The sequence below is a fragment of the Bombina bombina genome, chromosome 6 (assembly GCF_027579735.1).
Source record: "Bombina bombina isolate aBomBom1 chromosome 6, aBomBom1.pri, whole genome shotgun sequence".
Lineage (NCBI taxonomy): Eukaryota > Metazoa > Chordata > Amphibia > Anura > Bombinatoridae > Bombina > Bombina bombina.
In genome coordinates, this window is record NC_069504.1 from 798,681,990 (window position 1) to 798,702,649 (window position 20,660).

The 20,660-nt window shown below is 38.9% G+C and overlaps 1 protein-coding gene across 2 annotated transcripts in view; it reads right to left on the reverse strand.

The window, feature by feature from the left end:
- Positions 1-20,660, reverse strand: part of LOC128663675 (scavenger receptor cysteine-rich type 1 protein M130) — a 200,299-nt gene that overhangs the window by 37,933 nt on the left and 141,706 nt on the right. For both annotated transcript variants that reach the window (XM_053718117.1, XM_053718118.1), the window contains exon 5: positions 14,694-14,827. In XM_053718117.1, the coding sequence (XP_053574092.1) occupies positions 14,694-14,827 (134 nt within the window). The remainder of the gene's footprint in view (positions 1-14,693; positions 14,828-20,660) is intronic.

Genomic DNA, 20,660 nt, shown 5'->3' on the forward strand with positions numbered 1-20,660 from the left:
TAGAATGGGTTAATGAATAACAGGTGAATAATTAACAGGTGAAGGTATAAAAAGCAGGAACCTGTATAATTAAAATGTACATGACTAAGAGCCTAGTGCAGGCTTGAAACGTTGTATATGTTATTGGGACCCAGAATGAGAGAATAAAGGTCTTTTAATGAAGCTGGTGGCTGGAGTCTTTTGAAATTTGTTAATTCTAGATAAAGCCTGACAAAAAGACTGAACATCTGGTACATTTGCCAAACGTTTGTGAAACAGAATTGACAAAGCTGAAATTTGTCACCTTAAGGAACTTGCTGATAACCCTTTCTCCAATCCTTCTTGGAGAAAAGACAGAATCCTAGGAATCCCAACTTTACTCCATGAGTAACTCTTGGATTCACACCAATAAAGATATTTACACCATATCTTATGATAGATTTTTCTAGTGACAGGCTTTCTAGCCTATAAAAAAGTATTGATGACCGAATCAGAGAATCCTCGCTTCGCTAAAATCAAGCGTTCAATCTCCACGCAGTCAGCTGCAGAGAAATTAGATTTGGATGTTGGAAAGGACCTTGAATGAGAAGGTCCTGACTCAATGGAAGTTTCCGCGGTGGCAGAGAGGACATGTCCACTAGATCCGCATACCAAATCCTGCGTGGCCACGCAGGCGCTATCAGGATCACTGAAGTTCTCTCCTGTTAGATTTGAGCAATCACGCGTGGAAGGAGAGGAAATGGCGGAAACACATAAGCTAGGCTGAACAACCAAGGCACTGCCAAGGCATCTATCAGTTCGGCCTGAGGATCCCTTGACCGGGATCCGTATCTTGGAAGCTTGGCATTCTGTCGAGATGCCATCAAATCCAATTCCGGGACTGCCCCATCTGAGAATCAATGAGGCAAATACCTCCGGGTGAAGTTCCCACTCCCCCAGATGAAAAGTCTGCCGACTTAGAAAATCTGCTTCCCAGTTCTCTACTCCTGGGATATAGATTGCTGACAGATGACAAGAGTGGGCCTCCGCCCAACTAATTATCTTGGATACCTCTATCATCGCTAAGGAACTCCTTGTTCCCCCCTGATGATTGATAAATGCCACAGTCGTGATGTTGTCCGACTGGAATCTGATGAATTTGGCCAAAGCCAACTGAGGCCACGCCTGAAGCGTATTGAATATTGCTCTCAGTTCCAGAATACTGATTGGAAGTAGAGACTCCACTTGAGTCCAAACACACTGAGCCTTCAGGGAGTTCCAAACTGCACCCCAGCCCAGAAGGCTGGCATCTGTTGTCACTATCACCCACGAGGGTCTGAGGACACAAGTCCCTTGGGACAGATGATCCGGCGACAACCATCAAAGAAGAGAGTTTCTGGTCTCTTGATCCAGATTTATCTGAGGAGATAAATCCGCATAATCCCCATTCCACTGTCCGAGCATGCACAGTTGCAGTGATCTGAGATAAAAGCGAGCAAATGGAACAATGTCCATTGCCGCTACCATAAAGCCAATTACCTCCATACACTGAGCCACTGATGGCTGAGGAATGGACTGAAGTACTCGGCAAGTATTTAGAATCTTTGATTTTCTGACCTCCGTCACAAAAAATTTCATGGCTACCGAGTCTATCAGAGTTCCCAAGAAAGGAACCCTTGTCTGTGGGACAAGTGAACTCTTCTCTATGTTCACCTTCCAGCCGTGGGTTCTCAGAAAAGACAACACTGTGTCTGTGTGAGAGTTTGTCAGATGATATGTTGACGCCTGAATCAGAATATCGTCCAGATAAGGCGCCACCGCTATTCCTCGCGGTCTGAGAACCGCCAAAAGAGACCCTAGATACTTTGTGAAGATTCTGGGTGCTTTGGCCAACCCGAAAGGAAGAGCCACGAACTGATAATGTTTGTCCAAGAAGGCAAACCTTAGAAACCGATGATGATCCTTGTGGATTGGAATATGAAGGTAAGCATCCTTTAAATCCACGGTAGTCATATATTGACCCTCCTGTATCATTGGTAAGATTGTTCGTATAGTCTCCATCTTAAACGATTGGACTCTGAGAAACTTGTTTAGACACTTGAGATCTAAAATGGGTCTAAAAGTTCCCTCTTTTTTGGGAACCACAAATAGGTTTGAGTAAAACCCCTGTCCCTGTTCCAATTTTGGAACTGGACAAATTACTCCCATAGTAGAAAGGTCTTTTACACAGCGAAAGAACACCTCTCTTTTTATCTGGTTTGCAGATAACTTTGAAAGATGAAATCTCCCTCTTGGAAGAAAGTCCTTGAATTCCAATAGATAACCGTGGGTCACTATTTCTAGTGCCCAGGGATCCTGAACATCTCTTGCCCAAGCCTGAGCAAAGAAAGAGAGTCTGCCCCCTACTAGATCCAGTCCCGGATCAGGGGCCGCCCCTTCATGCTATCTTAGGAGCAGCAGCGGGCTTTTTGGATTGTTTACCCTTATTCCAGTTCTGATTAGGTCTCCAGACTGACTTAGATAGGGTATAATTCCCTTCCTGCTTTGAGTAAGAAGAAGAAGCGGGGGGTCCTCCTTTAAAGTTCCGAAAAGAACGAAAATTATTCTGTTTACCCCTCATTTTAACCAATTTATCCTGAGGTAGGGCATGGTCTTTACCTCCTGTAATATCAGAAATGATTTCCTTCAATTCTGGCCCAAAGAGGGTCTTACCTTTAAAGGGAATAGCTAAAAGCTTATGTTTTGATGACACATCAGCAGACCAAGATTTGAACCACAATGCCCTACGTGCTAAAATAGCAAATCCTGCATTTTTTGCCGCTAATTTAGCAATTTGAAAAGCGGCATCAGTAATAAAAGAATTAGCTAGCTTGAGAGCCTTAATTCTATCTAAGATGTCATCTAATGGAATCTCAACCTTAAGAGACTCTTCTAGAGCCTCAAACCAAAAAGCTGCTGCAGTAGTTACTGGAATAATTCAAGCCGTAGGTTGTAAAAGAAACCCCCGATTAACAAATAATCTCTTTAGAAGACCCTCTAATTTCTTATCCATAGGGTCTTTGAAAGCATAACTATCCTCAATGGGTATAGTAGTACGCTTAGCTAGGGTAGATATAGCTCCCTCTACCTTAGGGACCTTTTGCCATGAGTCCCGAATGGTATCTGATATGGGAAACATTTTCTTAAAATTAGGAGGGGGAAAAAACAGTATACCTGGTCTATCCCATTCCTTTCTAACAATTTCCGAAATTCTCTTAGGAACCGGAAAAACATCAGTGTAAGTAGGTACTTCCAAATATTTATCCATTTTACACAATTTCTCTGGAGGAATCACAATAGGGTCACAATCATCCAGAATCGCTAAAACCTCCCTAAGTAACAGGCGGAGGTGTTCAAGCTTAAATTTAAATGACATAGCATCCGAATCTGTCTGAGACAAAACATTCCGTAAATCAGAAATTTCACACTCAGACAGTAATTCCCTGATCCCCAACTCAGAGCACTGTGAGGGAACATCGGAAATAGCTAATAAAGCATCAGAGGATTCAGTATTTACATTAATACTTGACCTACTGCGTTTACACTGCAACACTGGTAATTTAGACAATACCTCTGTAAGGGTAGTTGACATAACTGCAGCCATCTCCTGCAGAGTAAAGGAATTAGACGCACTAGAAGTACTAGGCGTCGCTTGTGTGGGCGTTAAAGGTTGTGACATTTGGGGAGAATTGGATGGCATATCCTGATTCTCTTCAGACTGAGAATCATCCTTAGGCACACTTACATTTTTTAAAATATGCTTTTTACATTGTAAAGCCCTTTCAGTACAAAAGTTACACAATGTTAGAGGGGGTTGCACAATAGCTTCTAAACACATAGAACAATGAGAAACCTCAATGTCAGACATGTTGAACAGACTAGTAATACCACAAAAGTCGTTTAAACACTTATTTATAGCATAAAATAAACATTAGAAAAAACGTGTACTGTGCCTTTAAGAAAAGAAAAAGTGAACAATTTTTCCAAAATGCACAAAAAAACGTTAAATTATTCCCAAATTTAACTTAAATATCGTTGGTTAATCCAAAAATGACTGCACCCAGAAGCAAGGGCAGAAATAAGGCTTTAGAAGTACTTATATCAACATCTAGTCAAAAGATAGATAAAAATACCCTCTACACCTTGCCACAGCTCTGCTGTGGCGCCTACCTGGCCTCAGAGTACTTCAAATCAAGTTTCCAACCCTTCAGACCAGCTACACAGTCCAGGAGCCACCGAGTTACTGTTTGCTGCTGCTAAGCCTGAAGGAAAATGCACCAAAATAGGCTCCGCCCCTTAAGGTCAAAAGTTGGAGTAGGCCCAAACAACACCGCATGGGAATGCAGTTTTGCACTAAAGTAGAAATACACACACAATACAACCCTCAAGCATAAAACCAATAAGTTTTAAGTGCCAAAAAATAAAAAAACATAAAACATCGTTTTTTACATTGTCTCCCATGTCACATAATGCCCAAATATCAACTAAAGAAAAATATAATATAGGGACTCCAGTAACACCCCTCTTATTAAAATAGGTTTTACTGCTTACCCCATCCCCATACAGGGAAATAATGCCAGCCAGTTCTGATACACCAAGTATCCTCAGAAAAAAAGGCTGCACATACCTTAATGCTGCTTGTAGCATGAAACCGGTCTCCACACTGAAGATGTCTCATGGTTACCTTCAGAAGTCTTGTGGGAACCAGTGTGGATCTTAGTTACAAATGCTAAGATCATCAAACCTCAGGGCAGAAATCTTCTTCCATATCCCCCTGAGGAAAATAGTATGCACCGGTACCATTTAAAATAAAAAACTTGCATGGCTCAAAAGATCTGCAAATTATGATCTGGGAGTATGGCCCTGAGTAACTTTCTGTGGACAGTAATACTGGCCCCTCTCCTTAGGATATATTACACTTCTGGAACTAGTACCTCTCACCCAATCCCTGCCCCCCCCGAGCCTATTGAATGTTACCTTTCATCCCCCCCTCTCTCCCTCCCCCCTTTTTTTTTTTGTCTTCATGCAACTTCCTCCAGCATGGACGTTGTGATCCTACCATCTTCTCTCATTATTCCTGATATTCGCTCTACCGATGGTAAAATGTTATTGCTGGTAAGAACAATTTGTGTTCTCTTATCCTTGCTAGTTTATTTTATTATCCTTGGCTTATATGCTGTTTATGTTTACATAATGTTTAAGTACTTTGACAATCAAGAATTTAGTAGCGAGACTGTTAATTTTATGATGCAAGTCTCGTCTTACTATGAGCAGTTTTCAAGGGTTTTCTATGGAGCTCCCTTGAGGAATTCTGAACAACTATGGATAATAGCTTTTATCATCCTGTCAAACTGCTTTACAGACATTCATGTTCTATTTCTAGTTAATAGACTCCACAACGAAGTAATACTGGATGTATTCTACTGTCTGTCATTGCTCGTTGTATACTTGATTTGTTGTCACTGTTATTCTTGTTATTTTTGCTGAATTAAAACAATAAAAACTTTAAAAAAAACAAAAACAAAAAAAACAAAAACAAATGTCAAGCTTAAGCCGAACGTTACCCTCTCAAAATAAATAAAAAAATAAAATAAAAAACTTCTTGATTGAAGAAACTAAAACTAACACATCACTTTACCATGTCTTCCTAGTATAACACAGGCAAAGAGAATGACTGAGGGTGGAGGGGAAGGGGAGGGGCTATATATACAGCTCTGCTGTGGTGCTCTTTGCCACTTCCTGTTAGCAGGAGGTTAATATCCCACAAGGATGAAATCTGTGGACTCGTCATATCTTTGTAAAAGAAGGCACCTTTGCCTTCTGTAACCGTGGAAATAAGTCCAGGCCTGGACCAAACAAAATCTTATCCTTGAATGGAAGGGAAAGTATTCTGGACTTGGAAGTCAAGTCCGCAGACGAGGACTTCAGCCACAGAGCCCGGCGGGCCTGAACAGAAAGCCCAGCAGTTTTAGCATTTAAACAAATAATTTGCATATTTGCATCACAAATAAAAGAATTAGCAACCCTTAAAGCCTACAAATATCTACTTTCCACCTCAATCAATTATGATAAGGAGCCACACCAGTAGGTAGCCGCTCCCACAACCGTGGCAACTGCCGCCGCTGGTTGAAAGGAATATCCCAAATGTTAAAACATCTTTCTTAACAGAGTTTCCATCTTTTTATCCATGGGCTCTTTGAACAACGAACTATCCTCCAGTGGGTTAGTAGTGCATTTTGCAAGAGTGGAGACAGCGCCATCCACCTTAGGGACGGAACCCCACAACTCCAATTGAGAGTCTGGAACCGGGAACAGTTTCTTAAAGGCAGACAAGGGGTGAAGGAAGAACCAATCCTCTCCCATTCGTTCTTAATAATGTTTGCCATCTTTACAGGAACAGGGAAAGTCTGAGGAACAACCCTGTCTTCGTAAACTCTATCCAGTTTAGGAATTAAAGGTTCTTCAGGCAGTTTGGCCTCTGGAAACTCTAAGGTAGCCAGAATCTTAAATCTGGTTCCTCCGCAATCGGAGGCTTAGAGGTAGCCGATTCAGACCCAGAAAGTTCACACTCTGAAGTATCAGAAAGAACGTCATCATCATCAGATAACCATCTATCAGCTATAGCCAATAAACTAGATGATGACCCCTGGGAAGGATAGCAATATTTGAACTTTCGCTTGCACCTTGCAGGGTTGCAGACACCGCCGTTTGTAACTGCGCAGTAAAGTCTGGAGGTAAAAGGCCTCCTCCAGGTGGAGGATCAGGCATGCTATGGGAAACTACATGTGTATTAGAAGATGAAAGCAGGGTGCGCACCACACGGGACGGGGACCCCTCAGAGGTGGAAGGCTCAGTGGTATCAAACATGTTAACCTTTTTTGACATAATCACTTTTTCTAGGCATGTGGAACATAATTGAGAGGGTGGGTATTCCTCGGCCTCCTCACAATATAAATAGGCATTAGTCTTGGGTATAGAGGGAGTACCCTCTAAAACGTCAGTCCTCCATAGCTATGGGCTACCTATGTCCTAACATAACAGTAACGAACGTTATATAAAAAACGTCACCTTTATACCAACAATGGCTGGGGCACTTACCACCTCCTATGACCCAGACACACAGAGTAAACCGCTTCTCTCCGATAACCAGCACGGTCAGAGAGTAGGAAGTGAAGCTACGACTACACCCAGTCACATGGAGTGCAACCTAGGACCGCCTCCGCTAAGGAAAAGCATGCCAAGCTTGTAAAGCTGCGCCTCTAAAGTGAAAGTAACCTGTATGCTCCAGCCTCAGCCTATGAGCCTCAGAAAACATCTCTCACATAACGCAGTATAAATCAAATAAAAATGTATGAGATTAATCCCCACTGTTCAATAATCCCCCCTCAGGAGATATTAACCCTTGATTTCATACTGATAAAAGGAGCCACACTGTGACCCTGTCTTCTAGCGTTACCACATGTATAAAAAAATTAAACGATCTAACCGGAATCTATGCTGTGGAACAGAAACACAGCCCCTCAAGTGTGACAGTCTTGTAGCATCGCTCCTGACATGGACTTGAGTGATGAAAGCAGGCAGTGAAACTCATCAACACTGATTGCTTAGGAGCTGTTAATATGAGTCTGGATGGTTTCATAGAAAGACTCTCCCTGCATCTCCAGACCCTAACTTTCGTCAATGCTCTCACTGAGAGGCTGACAAGACTACTTAAAACTCCAGTCCCATTTCGAAGGGTAGATACCCTTCATAAGGAACTACTCCGAATCTTCTGACACTTCTCTGCCAACCTCCTGTGACGAAAGGCAAAGAATGACTGGGATATGAGGAAAGTGGAAGAGGTATTTAAGCCTTTGGCTGGGGTGCCTTTGTCTCCTCCTGGTGGCCAGGTTCTGTATTTCCCACAAGTAAGGAATGAAGCCATGGACTCTCTTCATATTAAGAAGGAAAAAGCCATTGCTTAAAGAAAAAAAAGAAGAAAACACGTTTTCTTTCGCCAAAAGGCATGTGGGAGATTCCCCAAACATATGGAAGAAGGTACCCTGGTCAGATGAGACAAAGATTGAGCTTTTTGGCCATCAAGGAAAACGCTATGTCTGGTGCAAACCAACACCTCTCATCACCCGATAACACCATCCCCACAGTGAGGCATGGCTGCATCATGCTGCGGGGATGTTTTTCATTGGCAGAGACTGGGAAACTGGTCAGAATTGACGAAATGATGGATGGCACTAAATACAGGGAAATTCTTGAGGGAAACCTGTTTGAGTCTTCCAGAGATTTGAGACTGGGACGGAGGTTCACCTTCCAGCAGGACAATGACCCTAAGCATACGTCTAAAGCAACACTTGAGTGGTTTAAGGCGAAACATTTAAGATTGCTGTACACCAGCGAAACCCATCCAACTTGAAGGAGCTGGAGCAGTTTTGCCTTGAAGAAGGGGCAAAAATCCCAGTAGCTAGATGTGCCAAGCTATAAGAGACGTGCCCCAAGAGACTCGCAGCTGTAACTGCTGTAAAATGCGGCTCTACAAAGTATTGACTTTCAGGGGTGAATAGTTATGCACGCTCCAGTTTTCTGTTTGTTTCACAATAAAACATATTTAGCATCTTCAAAGTGGTGTGCATGTTATGTAAATCAAATGATACAAACCCCCCCCCCAAAAATCCATTCTAGTTCCAGGTTGTAATGCAACAAAATAGGGAAAATGCCAAGGGGGTGAATAAATTTGCTAGGCACTGTATCTGAATCATGAAAGAAAAATTTGGGGTTCCATGTTCCTTTTCGATTTTTGTCTTCCTTTATATGCGAATGTCTATATTTTAACCAGTTTGAAGTACATTTGTGGTTCATAAATCTTACGGCTCTCTTCATTAGCTCAAGATGGTAATGTCTGGCCATAGCTGATCACATTATCAAAATATAATCAAAAATAAAAACTCTGTCCCCATAAAATGCTTAAAAGGACTTGAAACCCAAAAATTTTCTTCCATGATTCAGACAGAGAATACAAATTTAAACAAGCTTCCAATTTATTTCTATTATGAAATTTGCTTAGTTCTCCTGTTATTCTTTGTTGAAGAGATATCTAGATAGGTAGCACGACATGACAGGAAATAGTGCTGCCATCTAGTGTTCTTGCTAATGTATAACATTGTTGCAAAACTGCTGACATATAGTACTGCAGACACGAGCACACTCCTGAACTTACCTTTCTGATTTTCAACAAAAGGATAACAAGAAAACTAATAACATTTGATAATAGAAGTAAATTAGAAAGTTGTTTAAAATCATATGTTCTATCTGAATCATGAAAGAAAAATTGGAGGGTTTATGTCCTTTTAACTAACATTGTTTAACAATCCTAGTAGTTTAGCTGACGCTGGTTAGAAAGGAAGTATAATGCAATAGGCCTAAGAATAATAAACATGAATTTAATAAGGTAGAAAACAGAGCTCATGAAGTCAGGAGCTTCAGGATTAAAGGGACACTGAACCCAATTTTTTTCTTTCGTGATTCAGATAGAGCAGGCAATTTTAAGCAATTTTCTATATACTCCTATGATCAATTTTTCTACGTTCTCTTGCTATCTTTATTTGAAAAAGAAGGCATCCAAGCTATTTCTTTCGGTTTAGAACCTTGGACAGCACTTGTTTATTGGTGGGTGAATTTATCCACCAATCAGCAAGAACAACATAGGTTGTTCACCAAAAATGGGCCAGAATCTAAACTTACATTCTTGCATTTCAAATAAAGATTCCAAGAGAATGAAGAAAATTTGATAATAGGAGTAAATTAGAAAGTTGCTTAAAATTGCATGCTCTATCTGAATCACGAAAGGAAAAATTTGGGTTTAGTGTCCCTTTAAATGTCACAGACAGCCCAGTAGAATCGACACAGGTTATCTAGATTATCTGATTAGCCACTTAGAGGAACAGAACACAGAATTAGCGACTGTCCCTCTTCAATAGGGACAGTTAGGATACATGGGCAGAATAAATAAAGGCAGACTTGGACTGTAGGATTACAGGGCCCTGCTACCTAGACATCTTATATAAGTGCTAGGTGGAGACAAAAGCTGGGGTAAAATAACAAGAAAGTCAAAATCAAACTTTCATGATTCAGATTCAATTAAAAACAAAACTTTCTAATTTACTTCCATTACCAAAATTTCCTTCTTTCTCTTTGTATATTTTTTAAAGAGCATACTTATGTAGCACGTGTTTTGAGTAGTGAGGTTGCAAACTGTTCGCCGGAGAACAGTTCCCGGCGAACAAAGCTTGTTCGTGTTCGCCGCTGCGGGCGAACATATGCGATGTTCGATCCGCCCCCTATGTGTCATCATTGAGGAAACTTTGACCCCGTATCTCACAGCCTTCTGACACATTTGAGCCAATCAGCAGCAGACACTCCCTCACAGACCCTCCCAACAGCAGGTTACTGTTCAGCACTCTGTTTTTGAGGTTATTTATCCGTGCAGGCTGCAAGGGTCCATACCAAAAAACCCAAAAATAAGTAGAAAGTTCAAGCTGCAACAGCACTGAATAAAAAGATTTTTATTTTTGCCAAAAAGTTAATACAACGTTTCGGACCAACTGTCCTTAATCATGTACTGGGCAGCAGCCATTTTAGAGTCATAACTATCCTGCTGTCTTAGTGAGAGGAGGTTTAGTGCTGCTGCTGTTGATATTATAGGGAAATAGATAGCTAGGCTAGTGTATTTAGTGTCCACTACAGTCCTGAAGGACTCATCTAGTCTCTGCTGTAAGGACAGCACCCCAAAAAGCCCTTTTTAGGGCTAGAACTTCAGCCCTTTGCCAGCCTGTCAGCCTGTGGCTCACAGCATATACTGTGATTAATTCTTCTGTGCCACCACTTATATCTGCTTAATATTAGTGTAAATTTAAAAAAAAAAAAAAAAACTTTTACCTCATTTTGCTAGTGTAATCTAATTTCATTTTCCATCAGGCCTGTGTGTCAGGTACACAGCATATATTGTGCCTAATTGCTCTGTTTTCCACCACTTATATCTGGTGTAACATTAGTGTAAATTAAAAAAAACAAAAAACTTTTACATCATTTTGCTAGTGTAATCTAGTTTCATTTTCCATCAGGCCTGTGTGTCAGGCCCACAGCATATACTGTGATTAATAGCTCTGTTTTCCACCACTTATATCTGGTGTAACATCAGTGTAAATTTTTTAAAAAAAAACTTTTACATCAGTCTGCTATTGTTATTAAATTTTAGTTGCCAGGCCAGCGTGCCACTAGTGCCAGCCTGTGTGTCAGGCTCCCAGCATATACTGTGCCTACTTCCATCCTGAGTGCCACCACTCCTATCTGGTGTAACATTAGTTTAATTTTTTTTTTTTTAAACTTTTACATCAGTCTGCTAGTGTTATTTAATCGCAGTTGCCTGCCTGCTAGCGTGTGTGCCAGGCCCACTTTCCAACTAGTGCCACCAATCATATTTATTATAACAGTAGTGTAAATATTTTAAATAAAAACTTTTTTGACTGTGAAACATCAGTCTTTTAGTATAATCTAATTGTAGTTGCTTGCCTGCCAGCGTGTGTGCCAAGCCCACTTGCCAAGTTAGTGGCACCACTCATATTTGTTGTAACAGTGCTTTAAATATTTAAAATAAAAACTTTTTGACTGTGAAACATCAGTCTGCTAGTGCAATTGAATTACAGTTGCCTGCCAGCCTGTGTGCCAGGCCCACTTGCCAACTAGTGCCACCACTCATATTTGTTATAACAGTAGTGTAAATATTTAATAAAAAAAAAATTTGGACTGTGGAACATCAGTCTGCTATTATAATCTAATTGAAGTTGCCTGCCTGCCACTGCCAGCGTGTGTGCCAGGCCCACTTGCCAACTAGTGCCACCAATCATATTTTTTATAACAGTATTGTAAATATTTAAAAAATATATTTTTTTTGACTGTGAAATATCAGTCAGCTAGTGTAATCTAATTGCAGTTGCCTGCCTGCCAGCGTGTGTGCTAGGCCCACTTGCCAACTAGTGCCACCAATCATATTTGTTATAACAGTAGTGTAAATATTTTAAAACAAAAACATTTTTGACTGTGAAACATCAGTCTGCTAGTGTAATCTAATTGCAGTTGCCTGCCTGCCTGCCAGCGTATGTGCCAGGCCCACTTGCTAAGTGCCACCACTCATATCTGTTGTAACAGTAGTGTAAATTTTTTTTAAAAAAAACTTTTTTGACTGTGAAACATCAGAGGGTGTTAGTTCACGTATTTCATATAGAGAACACTGTGCTCGTGCACGAGAAGTTATCTGGGAGCGGGCACTGATTGGCTAGACTGCAAGTCTGTCAAAAGAACTGAAAAAAGGGGCAGTTTGCAGAGGCTTAGATACAAGATAATCACAGAGGTTAAAAGTATATTATTATAAATGTGTTATTTATGAAAAACTGGGAAATGGGTAATAAAGGGATTATCTATCTTTTAAAACAATAAAAATTCTGGTGTAGACTGTCCCTTTAAACGAGGAGTTTGGTCTGTCACTGTGAAGCGGGCGTAACCCTTACACTACCTGATCGATACAACATCATACCTGATGTTTTAAAGCACGTTATTCCAAACAATTTAGGAATGTTAGGTAATTTATGCCCTTTATGGATTAAAACCAGACTCTGCATCAACTATGTAATTTTACGTGGGAGTTTTGCCATGGATCCCCCTCCGGCATGCCACAGTCCAGGTGCTAGTCCCCTTGAAACAAGTTTTCCATCACTATTGTGGCCAGAAAGAGTCCCTGTGGGTTTTAAAATTTGCCTGCCCATTGAAGCCAATGGCGGTTCGCCCGGTTCGCCAACATTTGACAAAGTTCGCGTTCGCCGTTCGCGAACGCAACATTTTAGGTTCGCGACATCACTAGTCTTGAGCACTATATGATAGCAGTGTTAGTGACAATGTTTTTAACATTATTGCATGTTGAGCATTACTGCCATATATTCCTCAAGACAGGTGTGTGCTTCTGCGCATATCTAAATTGCATGACCCAGAAGTATAACTAGCGCTGCTGAATGCATCAGCTGTAGTTACCACTCAGGACCAGAAGTGCTCTGCGGGTCCCAAGTGATACTTCAACCAAATGTTTAACCCATTTGCGGGGGCTAGTCTTAAAATTACATACTTTAACAAACTAGAGCATTGGATTAGTTTTTTTACTATAATGGCCTTTTGATGTAACAAATTATTTTAACCCTACCTAAACCCAAGCTAAAAAACAGGAAATGTAAGTGTGCATTTTCTTATAACAAATTTTACCATGTAATTGTTTAAAGGGACACTGAACCTAAAATATTTATTTCGTGATTCAGATAGAGCATGCAATTTTAAGCAACTTTCGAATTTACTCCTATTATCAATTTTTCTTTGTTCTCTTGCTATCTTTATATGAAAAAGAAGGCATCTAAGCTTTTTTCTTGGTTAAGAACTCTGGACAGCAGTTTTTGATTGGTGGATGAATTTATCCACCAATTAGCAAGGACAACCTAGGTTGTTTACCAAAAATGGGCCGGCATCTAAACTTACATTCTTGCATTTCAAATAAAGATACCAAGAGAATAAAGAACATTTGATAATAGGAGTAAATTAGAAAGTTGCTTAAAATTTCATGCTCTATCTGAATCACAAAAGAAAAAATGTGGGTTCAGTGTCCCTTTAAGTCAGGGTGCAGCATTACAGATACAGTTTTAAGAAACATTAAAAGGATATTTCACAATGTAATTAAAGGGATATTCCAGTTAAAAGGTAAATGCATATAGATGAATTACATATTTGAATAAAAACATGTTTGCAATATATCTGTATTGGCAAAAATGCTTGTAGTAAAAGTTATCACTGTTTTAGTGTAAACATTTTTCTCTGCACGTGCATGTGAAGCATAGCTAGATATTCTCAGTGCACCAGCATTTTAAATACTGCAGCTGCTCAGAGCACCAGTGGGGCTTGTATCATGTCAGCAATTAACAAATTAAGTCATTACCAGATGATACAAACACATTAGGCTCTCTGAACAAGTGCTGTGTTTAAAATGCTGATGCACGGTGCATACTTAAATACACATTTGAAACAGCTATAGCTTTTATTCTAAGCATTTTTGCTAATACATGTATATTATATAAATGCTTCTATTCAAAACTGAAATGTATCCATGTGGATTCCAATTTTAGCTGGAATGTCCCTTTAAGGATATATACATGGTTCTGATCATGAATTCAGTGCACAGACAGTTATTTATGACTGCACGCCAGTGCTTAGAGAAATGGTAAAATATAGCATGCTCACTCTGTCTATATGTATATATGGCATTGACAGCAGAACACACAAGGCAAAGGTGCAAAACAGGCGATAGAGAAGAAGAGAGAGAGAGAGAAAGACAAAGAAATAAATGAGGGAGCGCAAGAGGATGTGGGACAAAAACACACAATGCTACATGAATGGAGAAGAACAAGAGGGCGTGAAAGTGACAACTGGAGAAAAATGATAACATAAAGAGTAAAATATAGGCGCTATAAAAATAATGGGGTCTGAGAAGTCTAGAATAGACAGAGATAGTGATTAATATTAAAGGGGTAGTCAAAATAAGAAAAGTGTGAAGGAAATAGAAATTTACCTGATGAGAGAATAGACTAATTTGTGCAAACAAGTGATACCCTTACCTGTTGGCACAGCAACTCAGCACTGCTCTCATTGACGCCAGTAAAACATACAGGACTCCACTTGTTGTCCTCCAGCACCTCCACGTGGCCATCACAGGGAGTGCGGCCTCTTGATAAACGGATGGAGTGGTTACCTGTGAGTACATGAGACATACATGCATAGCTCTTTTCATCACTACATTTAAACAGAAATAGAGCCTTTTTTATATTTACCTATTAAAACTATATATATTTTTTTAGTAGACAACCCAAAGTATTGATCAAGGCCAATTTTTATATATTTCATGCCACCATTTCACTGCCAAATGAGATCAAATAAAAAAATTGTTAACTGTTTCACAATGTTAGCTTTCTCACTGAAATGATTTACAAACAGCTTGTGCAATCATGGCACAAATGGTTGTAAATGCTTCTCTGGGATCCCCTTTGTTCAGAAATAGCAGACATATATGGCTTTGGCATTGCTTTTTGGTAATTAGAAGGACGCTAAATGCTGCTGCGCACCACACTTGAATTATGTGCAGCAGTGAAGGGGTTAATTAGGTAGCTTGTAGGGCTAATTTTAGCTTTAGTGTAGCCTCCCACCTGACATATCCCACCCCCTGATCCCTCCCTGACCCCTCTCAAACAGCTCTCTTTCCTCCCCCACCCCTCAAAGGTCACCCCCATCTTAAGTACTGGCAGAAAGTCTGCCAGTATAAAAATAAAAGTTTTTTTAAAATATAATTTCTGCAGGATAGTATCCCCCCTTACCTCCCAACCTCCCTGATCCCCCCAAACAGCTCTCTAACCCTCCCCCCTCTACCTATTTGCTGCCATCTTAGGTAAAAAAACAAAACAAAACATTTTTTCAATAGTGTCGCTGCCCCCCCTCAATACCCTCCCCCTCCCAGATCCCTTTCTGTCAACGGATCCCACATAGGACCCCCCTCATTGCCCCTCCTTCCCCCTCAATGATGCACTTATTTTTTTTTTCATTCCCTGTAGCATGGTGTAGCGGTCCCGCCCGCTCCGGCCCCCTATAGCGATAGGCCGTCCACCCCCCAACGATCGGCACCACCACTGTCCGATGCAGAAATAGCGCAATTTCGCTATTTTTAGCAAAATCACGGCAGAGAGAAGCCCAGGACTGCAGCAACGTACTTATGGGCGCTGGTCCTCAAGGGAATATGAAACCCAAATTTTTTCTTTCAGAATTCAGATAGAGCATGCAATCTTAAGCAATTTTCTAATTTACTCCTATTATCATTTTTTCTTCGTTCTCTTTGTATTCTTTGTTGAATCAGCAGCAATGTACTACTGGTTGCTGACTAAACACATGGGTGAGCCAATGAGAATCAGTATTTATATGCAGCAACCAATCAGCAGCTAGAATCTAGGTTCCTTGCTGTTCCTGAGCTTTCCTAGATAAACCTTTCAGCAAAGGAGAACAAGGGAAGGAAGCAAATTAAATAATTGAAGTAAATTGAAAAGTTGTTTAAAATTGTATTCTCTAGAATCATTAAAGAAAAATTTGGGGTTTTATGTCCCTTTAAAAGCATGACGATCAGCGTCGTACAGGGTACGGCGCTGGTTGTTAAGGGGTTAAAGGTTCAATCCTATTCTTATGTAATAATCAAATATAAAGATATATGGACCTTTGTGTATAGTGTAGGGTTTTAGTACTTATCTTGATAAACAACATTTAAATCAGGATTTTTTTTTTGCTCTTCATTTGGTTGAAAACAAACTCTGTTAAAACATTTTTTTTTGTCTGAGTATATTTTGATTAAACTAAAGGGATCCAAAATTTAAAAATAAAATTCAATGATTCAGATACAGCATGCAATTTTAAGAGACTTTTCTATTTAGGTCTATTATAAAATTACTTATGTGTTCTTGGCACCAGAGCATTATTGGGAGCTAGCTGGTGATTGGTGGCTGCATAAAGATACATTTTTTTATTGGTTCACCAGTTCTCTTCAGTTAGGTCCCAGTAATGCACTGCTGCTCTAGAGCCGATTATACAATCCTTTAGAAAAACTTAACTGTTTATCTACAAATATCCCTTAGACATTAGAGGGTATTTTCTGTAGAAAATCAGCTATGTTTTTCTAAAGGATTGTAATCCACCCCATAGCTATAGCCAAGCAATAGTGCATACATAAAACGCTTTAACAAATTAGAGCATTTTCTTTTTACACTTTTAGGTCGCTTAACCCTTTCACTGATCCAATTTTTACCTTTTTTGGCACCTTCATTTAAACCCTATTAGTCAAATGTCAGGGAGTGACTCACAGAAATAATATAACGTTTTTTTCAGCAGGTCCAGCAAGTTTACAACATGCCATTATTCCATTTATAATTCATGGCGTGTGAGATAGCTGGAAAATATCACTATAATGTACTGATTTACTAGTCAGGGGTTAAAAGCTACTAGCCCAGAGGGAAAAATTCACCAGTCCACTCAATGTTAATGAAAGGTAAAAGTCAAATTTCTAACTCGTCCGCTGCAATTTCTAAGTGGTCCGGGACTAGTGGCCCACTGGAAATTTCAAGTCCTGTATATATATATATATATATATATATATATATATATATATATATATATATATATTAGATAAAAACCTGTCAGAAGTATCCTCATGAAAATCTGAAATCTGAGGAGAGTTCCACTGTGACTCTGCCGAGATTTATCCATGAAATGTTGCAATATAAATGCAGAAGTAGTGGATATAAAATGGTGTGCTATTCCAAAATCAGTAAAATTTCAATGTAGCAAATTCTTGTTAACCTCATGTTCTCAGGTGATATGTATGAACCACCCCTTTAAATTGTTAAATCATGGATGTCCAACTTTGGCCCAAGAGACACACGCAGCCTACTGCACTGGTTTTTGTGTCGTCTGGAAGAAAAGCAGAACTAAGAATATATGCCATTGTTTTTGTAGCCCCAGGAAAAAGCTGAACTAAAAACGTCTGCTTTAGGGTTGCCACAACTGAAGCAAGCGCTCTGGAGGGGAAATCAATAGATAGAGTGTGCGCTAAAACTAAATCCGGCGCGCTTTGTCAGTGGACACTTTTAGGAAATATTTTATTATTTGTGTTTAATAGTCATACATTTATATGTGTCTCTTAAAAGTAGGCTGACCATATTGCCGCTTTAAGAAGGAACACATATGAAAAATACATATGTCAGGGTTCTTATACAAAACATTTCTTTAAACAGCCCTGAAAACAGCCCTGAGATATGTATTTTTTATATGTGTCCCTTTTTAAAGCGGCAATATGGACAGCCTACTTAAAAGGGACATTAAACAGCTGGGTACAACTACAGTAGCAGGTTACTATTCACCATGCTATTGTTTTTCCTCATGTACCTGCAGCTCCCTTTAAAGCCGTTGTCTTATTTTATCTCAAAACAAAATCCAGTTGGTAAAGCTTTGCATGTCATACTGGGTGCCGCCATCTTGTAGCTCGAGTATTGTTGCATCATGTGATAGGAACAGTGCACTCTTACATAGCAAATATAAGTTTCAAGATGGCGGCTCCCACTGTGAAGATGCAGAGCTTTATTAACTAATACTTGTAAGGGGTTAAAGCAGTGTTTCCCAAACCCAGTCCTCAGGACCTTTATTCATTATATCTTAACTAGAGCACAGGTAAAATAATCAGCTGATGGGTGAGCTGATTGTTTCACCTGTGCTCTAGTTAAAGGGACACTGAACCCAATTTTTTTCTTTCTTGATTCAGATAGAGCATGCAATTTTAAGCAACTTTCTAATTTACTCCTATTATCAATTTTTCTTCGTTCTCTTGCTATCTTTATTTAAAAAAATAAGGCATTAAAACTAAGGAGCTAGCCAATTTTTGGTTCATAACGCTGGACAGCACTTGTTTATTGGTGGGTGAATTTATCCAATAATCAGCAAGAACAACCCAGGTTGTTCACCAAAAATGGGCCGTCATTAAAACTTACATTCTTGCTTTTCAAATGATAATAGGAGTACATTAGAAAGTTGCTTAAAATTGCATGCTCTATTTGAATCACAAAAGAAATATCTTTGGGTTCAGTGTCCCTTTAAGATATAATAAATATCTGGCCTGAGTAAGGGTCCTGAGGACTGGGTTTGGGAAACACTGGGTTAAATAGCATGTAAGTAGTAACCATGCAACTGTAGTTTTACTTAACAATTTAATGTTCCTTTAAAGAATCCAAAATATTAATCTGCAGCCACTATATATTAGGAAGTTGTTACTAGAATTAGGTGTTTTTTTTTATATAATCAGAACTTTAAGGGTACATAAAACCCAATTGTTTTCTTCCATGATTTACATAGGGTATACAATTTTAAACAACATTTTAATTTACTTCTTTAATCAAGTTTTCTTCATTCTATTGGCATCCTTTGTTCAAGGACAAGCAATGCACTACTAGGTTCTAGCTGAACACATCTGGTGAGCCAATGACAAGATGTATACATGTGGAGACACCAATCAGCAGCTAGACCAGTTCCTGAACCTGCATAGGTAAGATTTTCAACAAAGGATACCAAGAAGATCAAGTAAATCAGATAACAGAAGTAAATTGGAAAGTTGTTTAAAATTGCATGCTCTGTCTGATCCATGAAAGCTTAATTTTGACTTTACTGTCCCTTTAATCCATATTTTACTATCCACAGCATATAAACTATGGTAGCCGTATTTTTAATGCATGCGCTATTCATGTATAATTACATAGCTCTTCTATATTATACTTTTTCCAGACACTGCAAAATTAATATAATCTTCATTACACTCCCAGCAGCAATCCTATAGGAAACTCCATGAATTGTACACTTTTTCTAGATTTAAAGGGACATGAATCCCCAAAATTTTCTTTCATGATTCAGAAAGAGAATACAATTTTAAACAACTTTCTAATTTACTCTTATTGTCTAATTTGTTTCATTATCTTAGTATCATTTGTTGAAGGAGCAGCAATGCACTAATGGTTTCTAACTGAACACATGGGTGAGCCAATCACAATCGATATATATATGCAGCCACCAATCAGCAGCTAGAATCTAGGTTCTCTGCTGCTCCTGAGCTTGCCTAGATAAACCTTTCAGCAAAGGATAACAAGAGAAGGAAGCACATTAAATAATAGAAGTAAATTGGAAAGTTGTTTAAAATTGTAATCTCTATCTGAATCATGAAAGAAAAATTTTGGGTTTCATGTCCCTTTAATATTCTTATCCCACTGACTATTTAAAAGGACTCTAAAAAACTCTTGCTTTTGTGTAAAACTGTGCCCATCCCGCACTTGCTCTAGAGACCTAAAAAGCTAATTTTATGACCTACGATTTCTTCAAAATGCTGCAAATAAAATAGCGGGTGCAGGCGATTTCCAGCATTTTGAAAAAAAATGGCCTTTCTAGGTAGCATAAGATAGAAACAGTTTAATACAAAAGTAAAAGAACCCTTTAAAAAGACAAAAATCTTTTTTTTAGGCAGAATTTACATCAACCAACTAGGGATGGATGAATGTTTGGAAACATTCAAAATTTAAAACTAATTTCGAAACATTCGTTATTTTAATCAAATTTTGAAAGTTCATTCTAACATTCTTTTTTCAAAGTTTCGTTTTCAAATTTTCAATAACATTTGAAAATATAAGTTTGTGTAATAGAATGTTTAACTATGTATTTTACATCTTCGATTTCAAATTAATTTTATCCAAATTGAATTTTTAATATTCAATTTTGTTTCCTAAATAGTATTTCTAGTCTACAACTGAGTTTTGTAAATGTAATATTCGAATTCGAATGTTCATTATAAATCGAATATACACAATACATTTTTGAATGTGTATATTCGATTAATTATATACATTCGAAATTGAAAGTACCATTCAAAATCGAAAGTTACATTTGAAAACGGTAAATAACATTCGATTATAGAATTTTTAAGAATATTTGCTCTTATCAATATTTGATTATGTAAATTG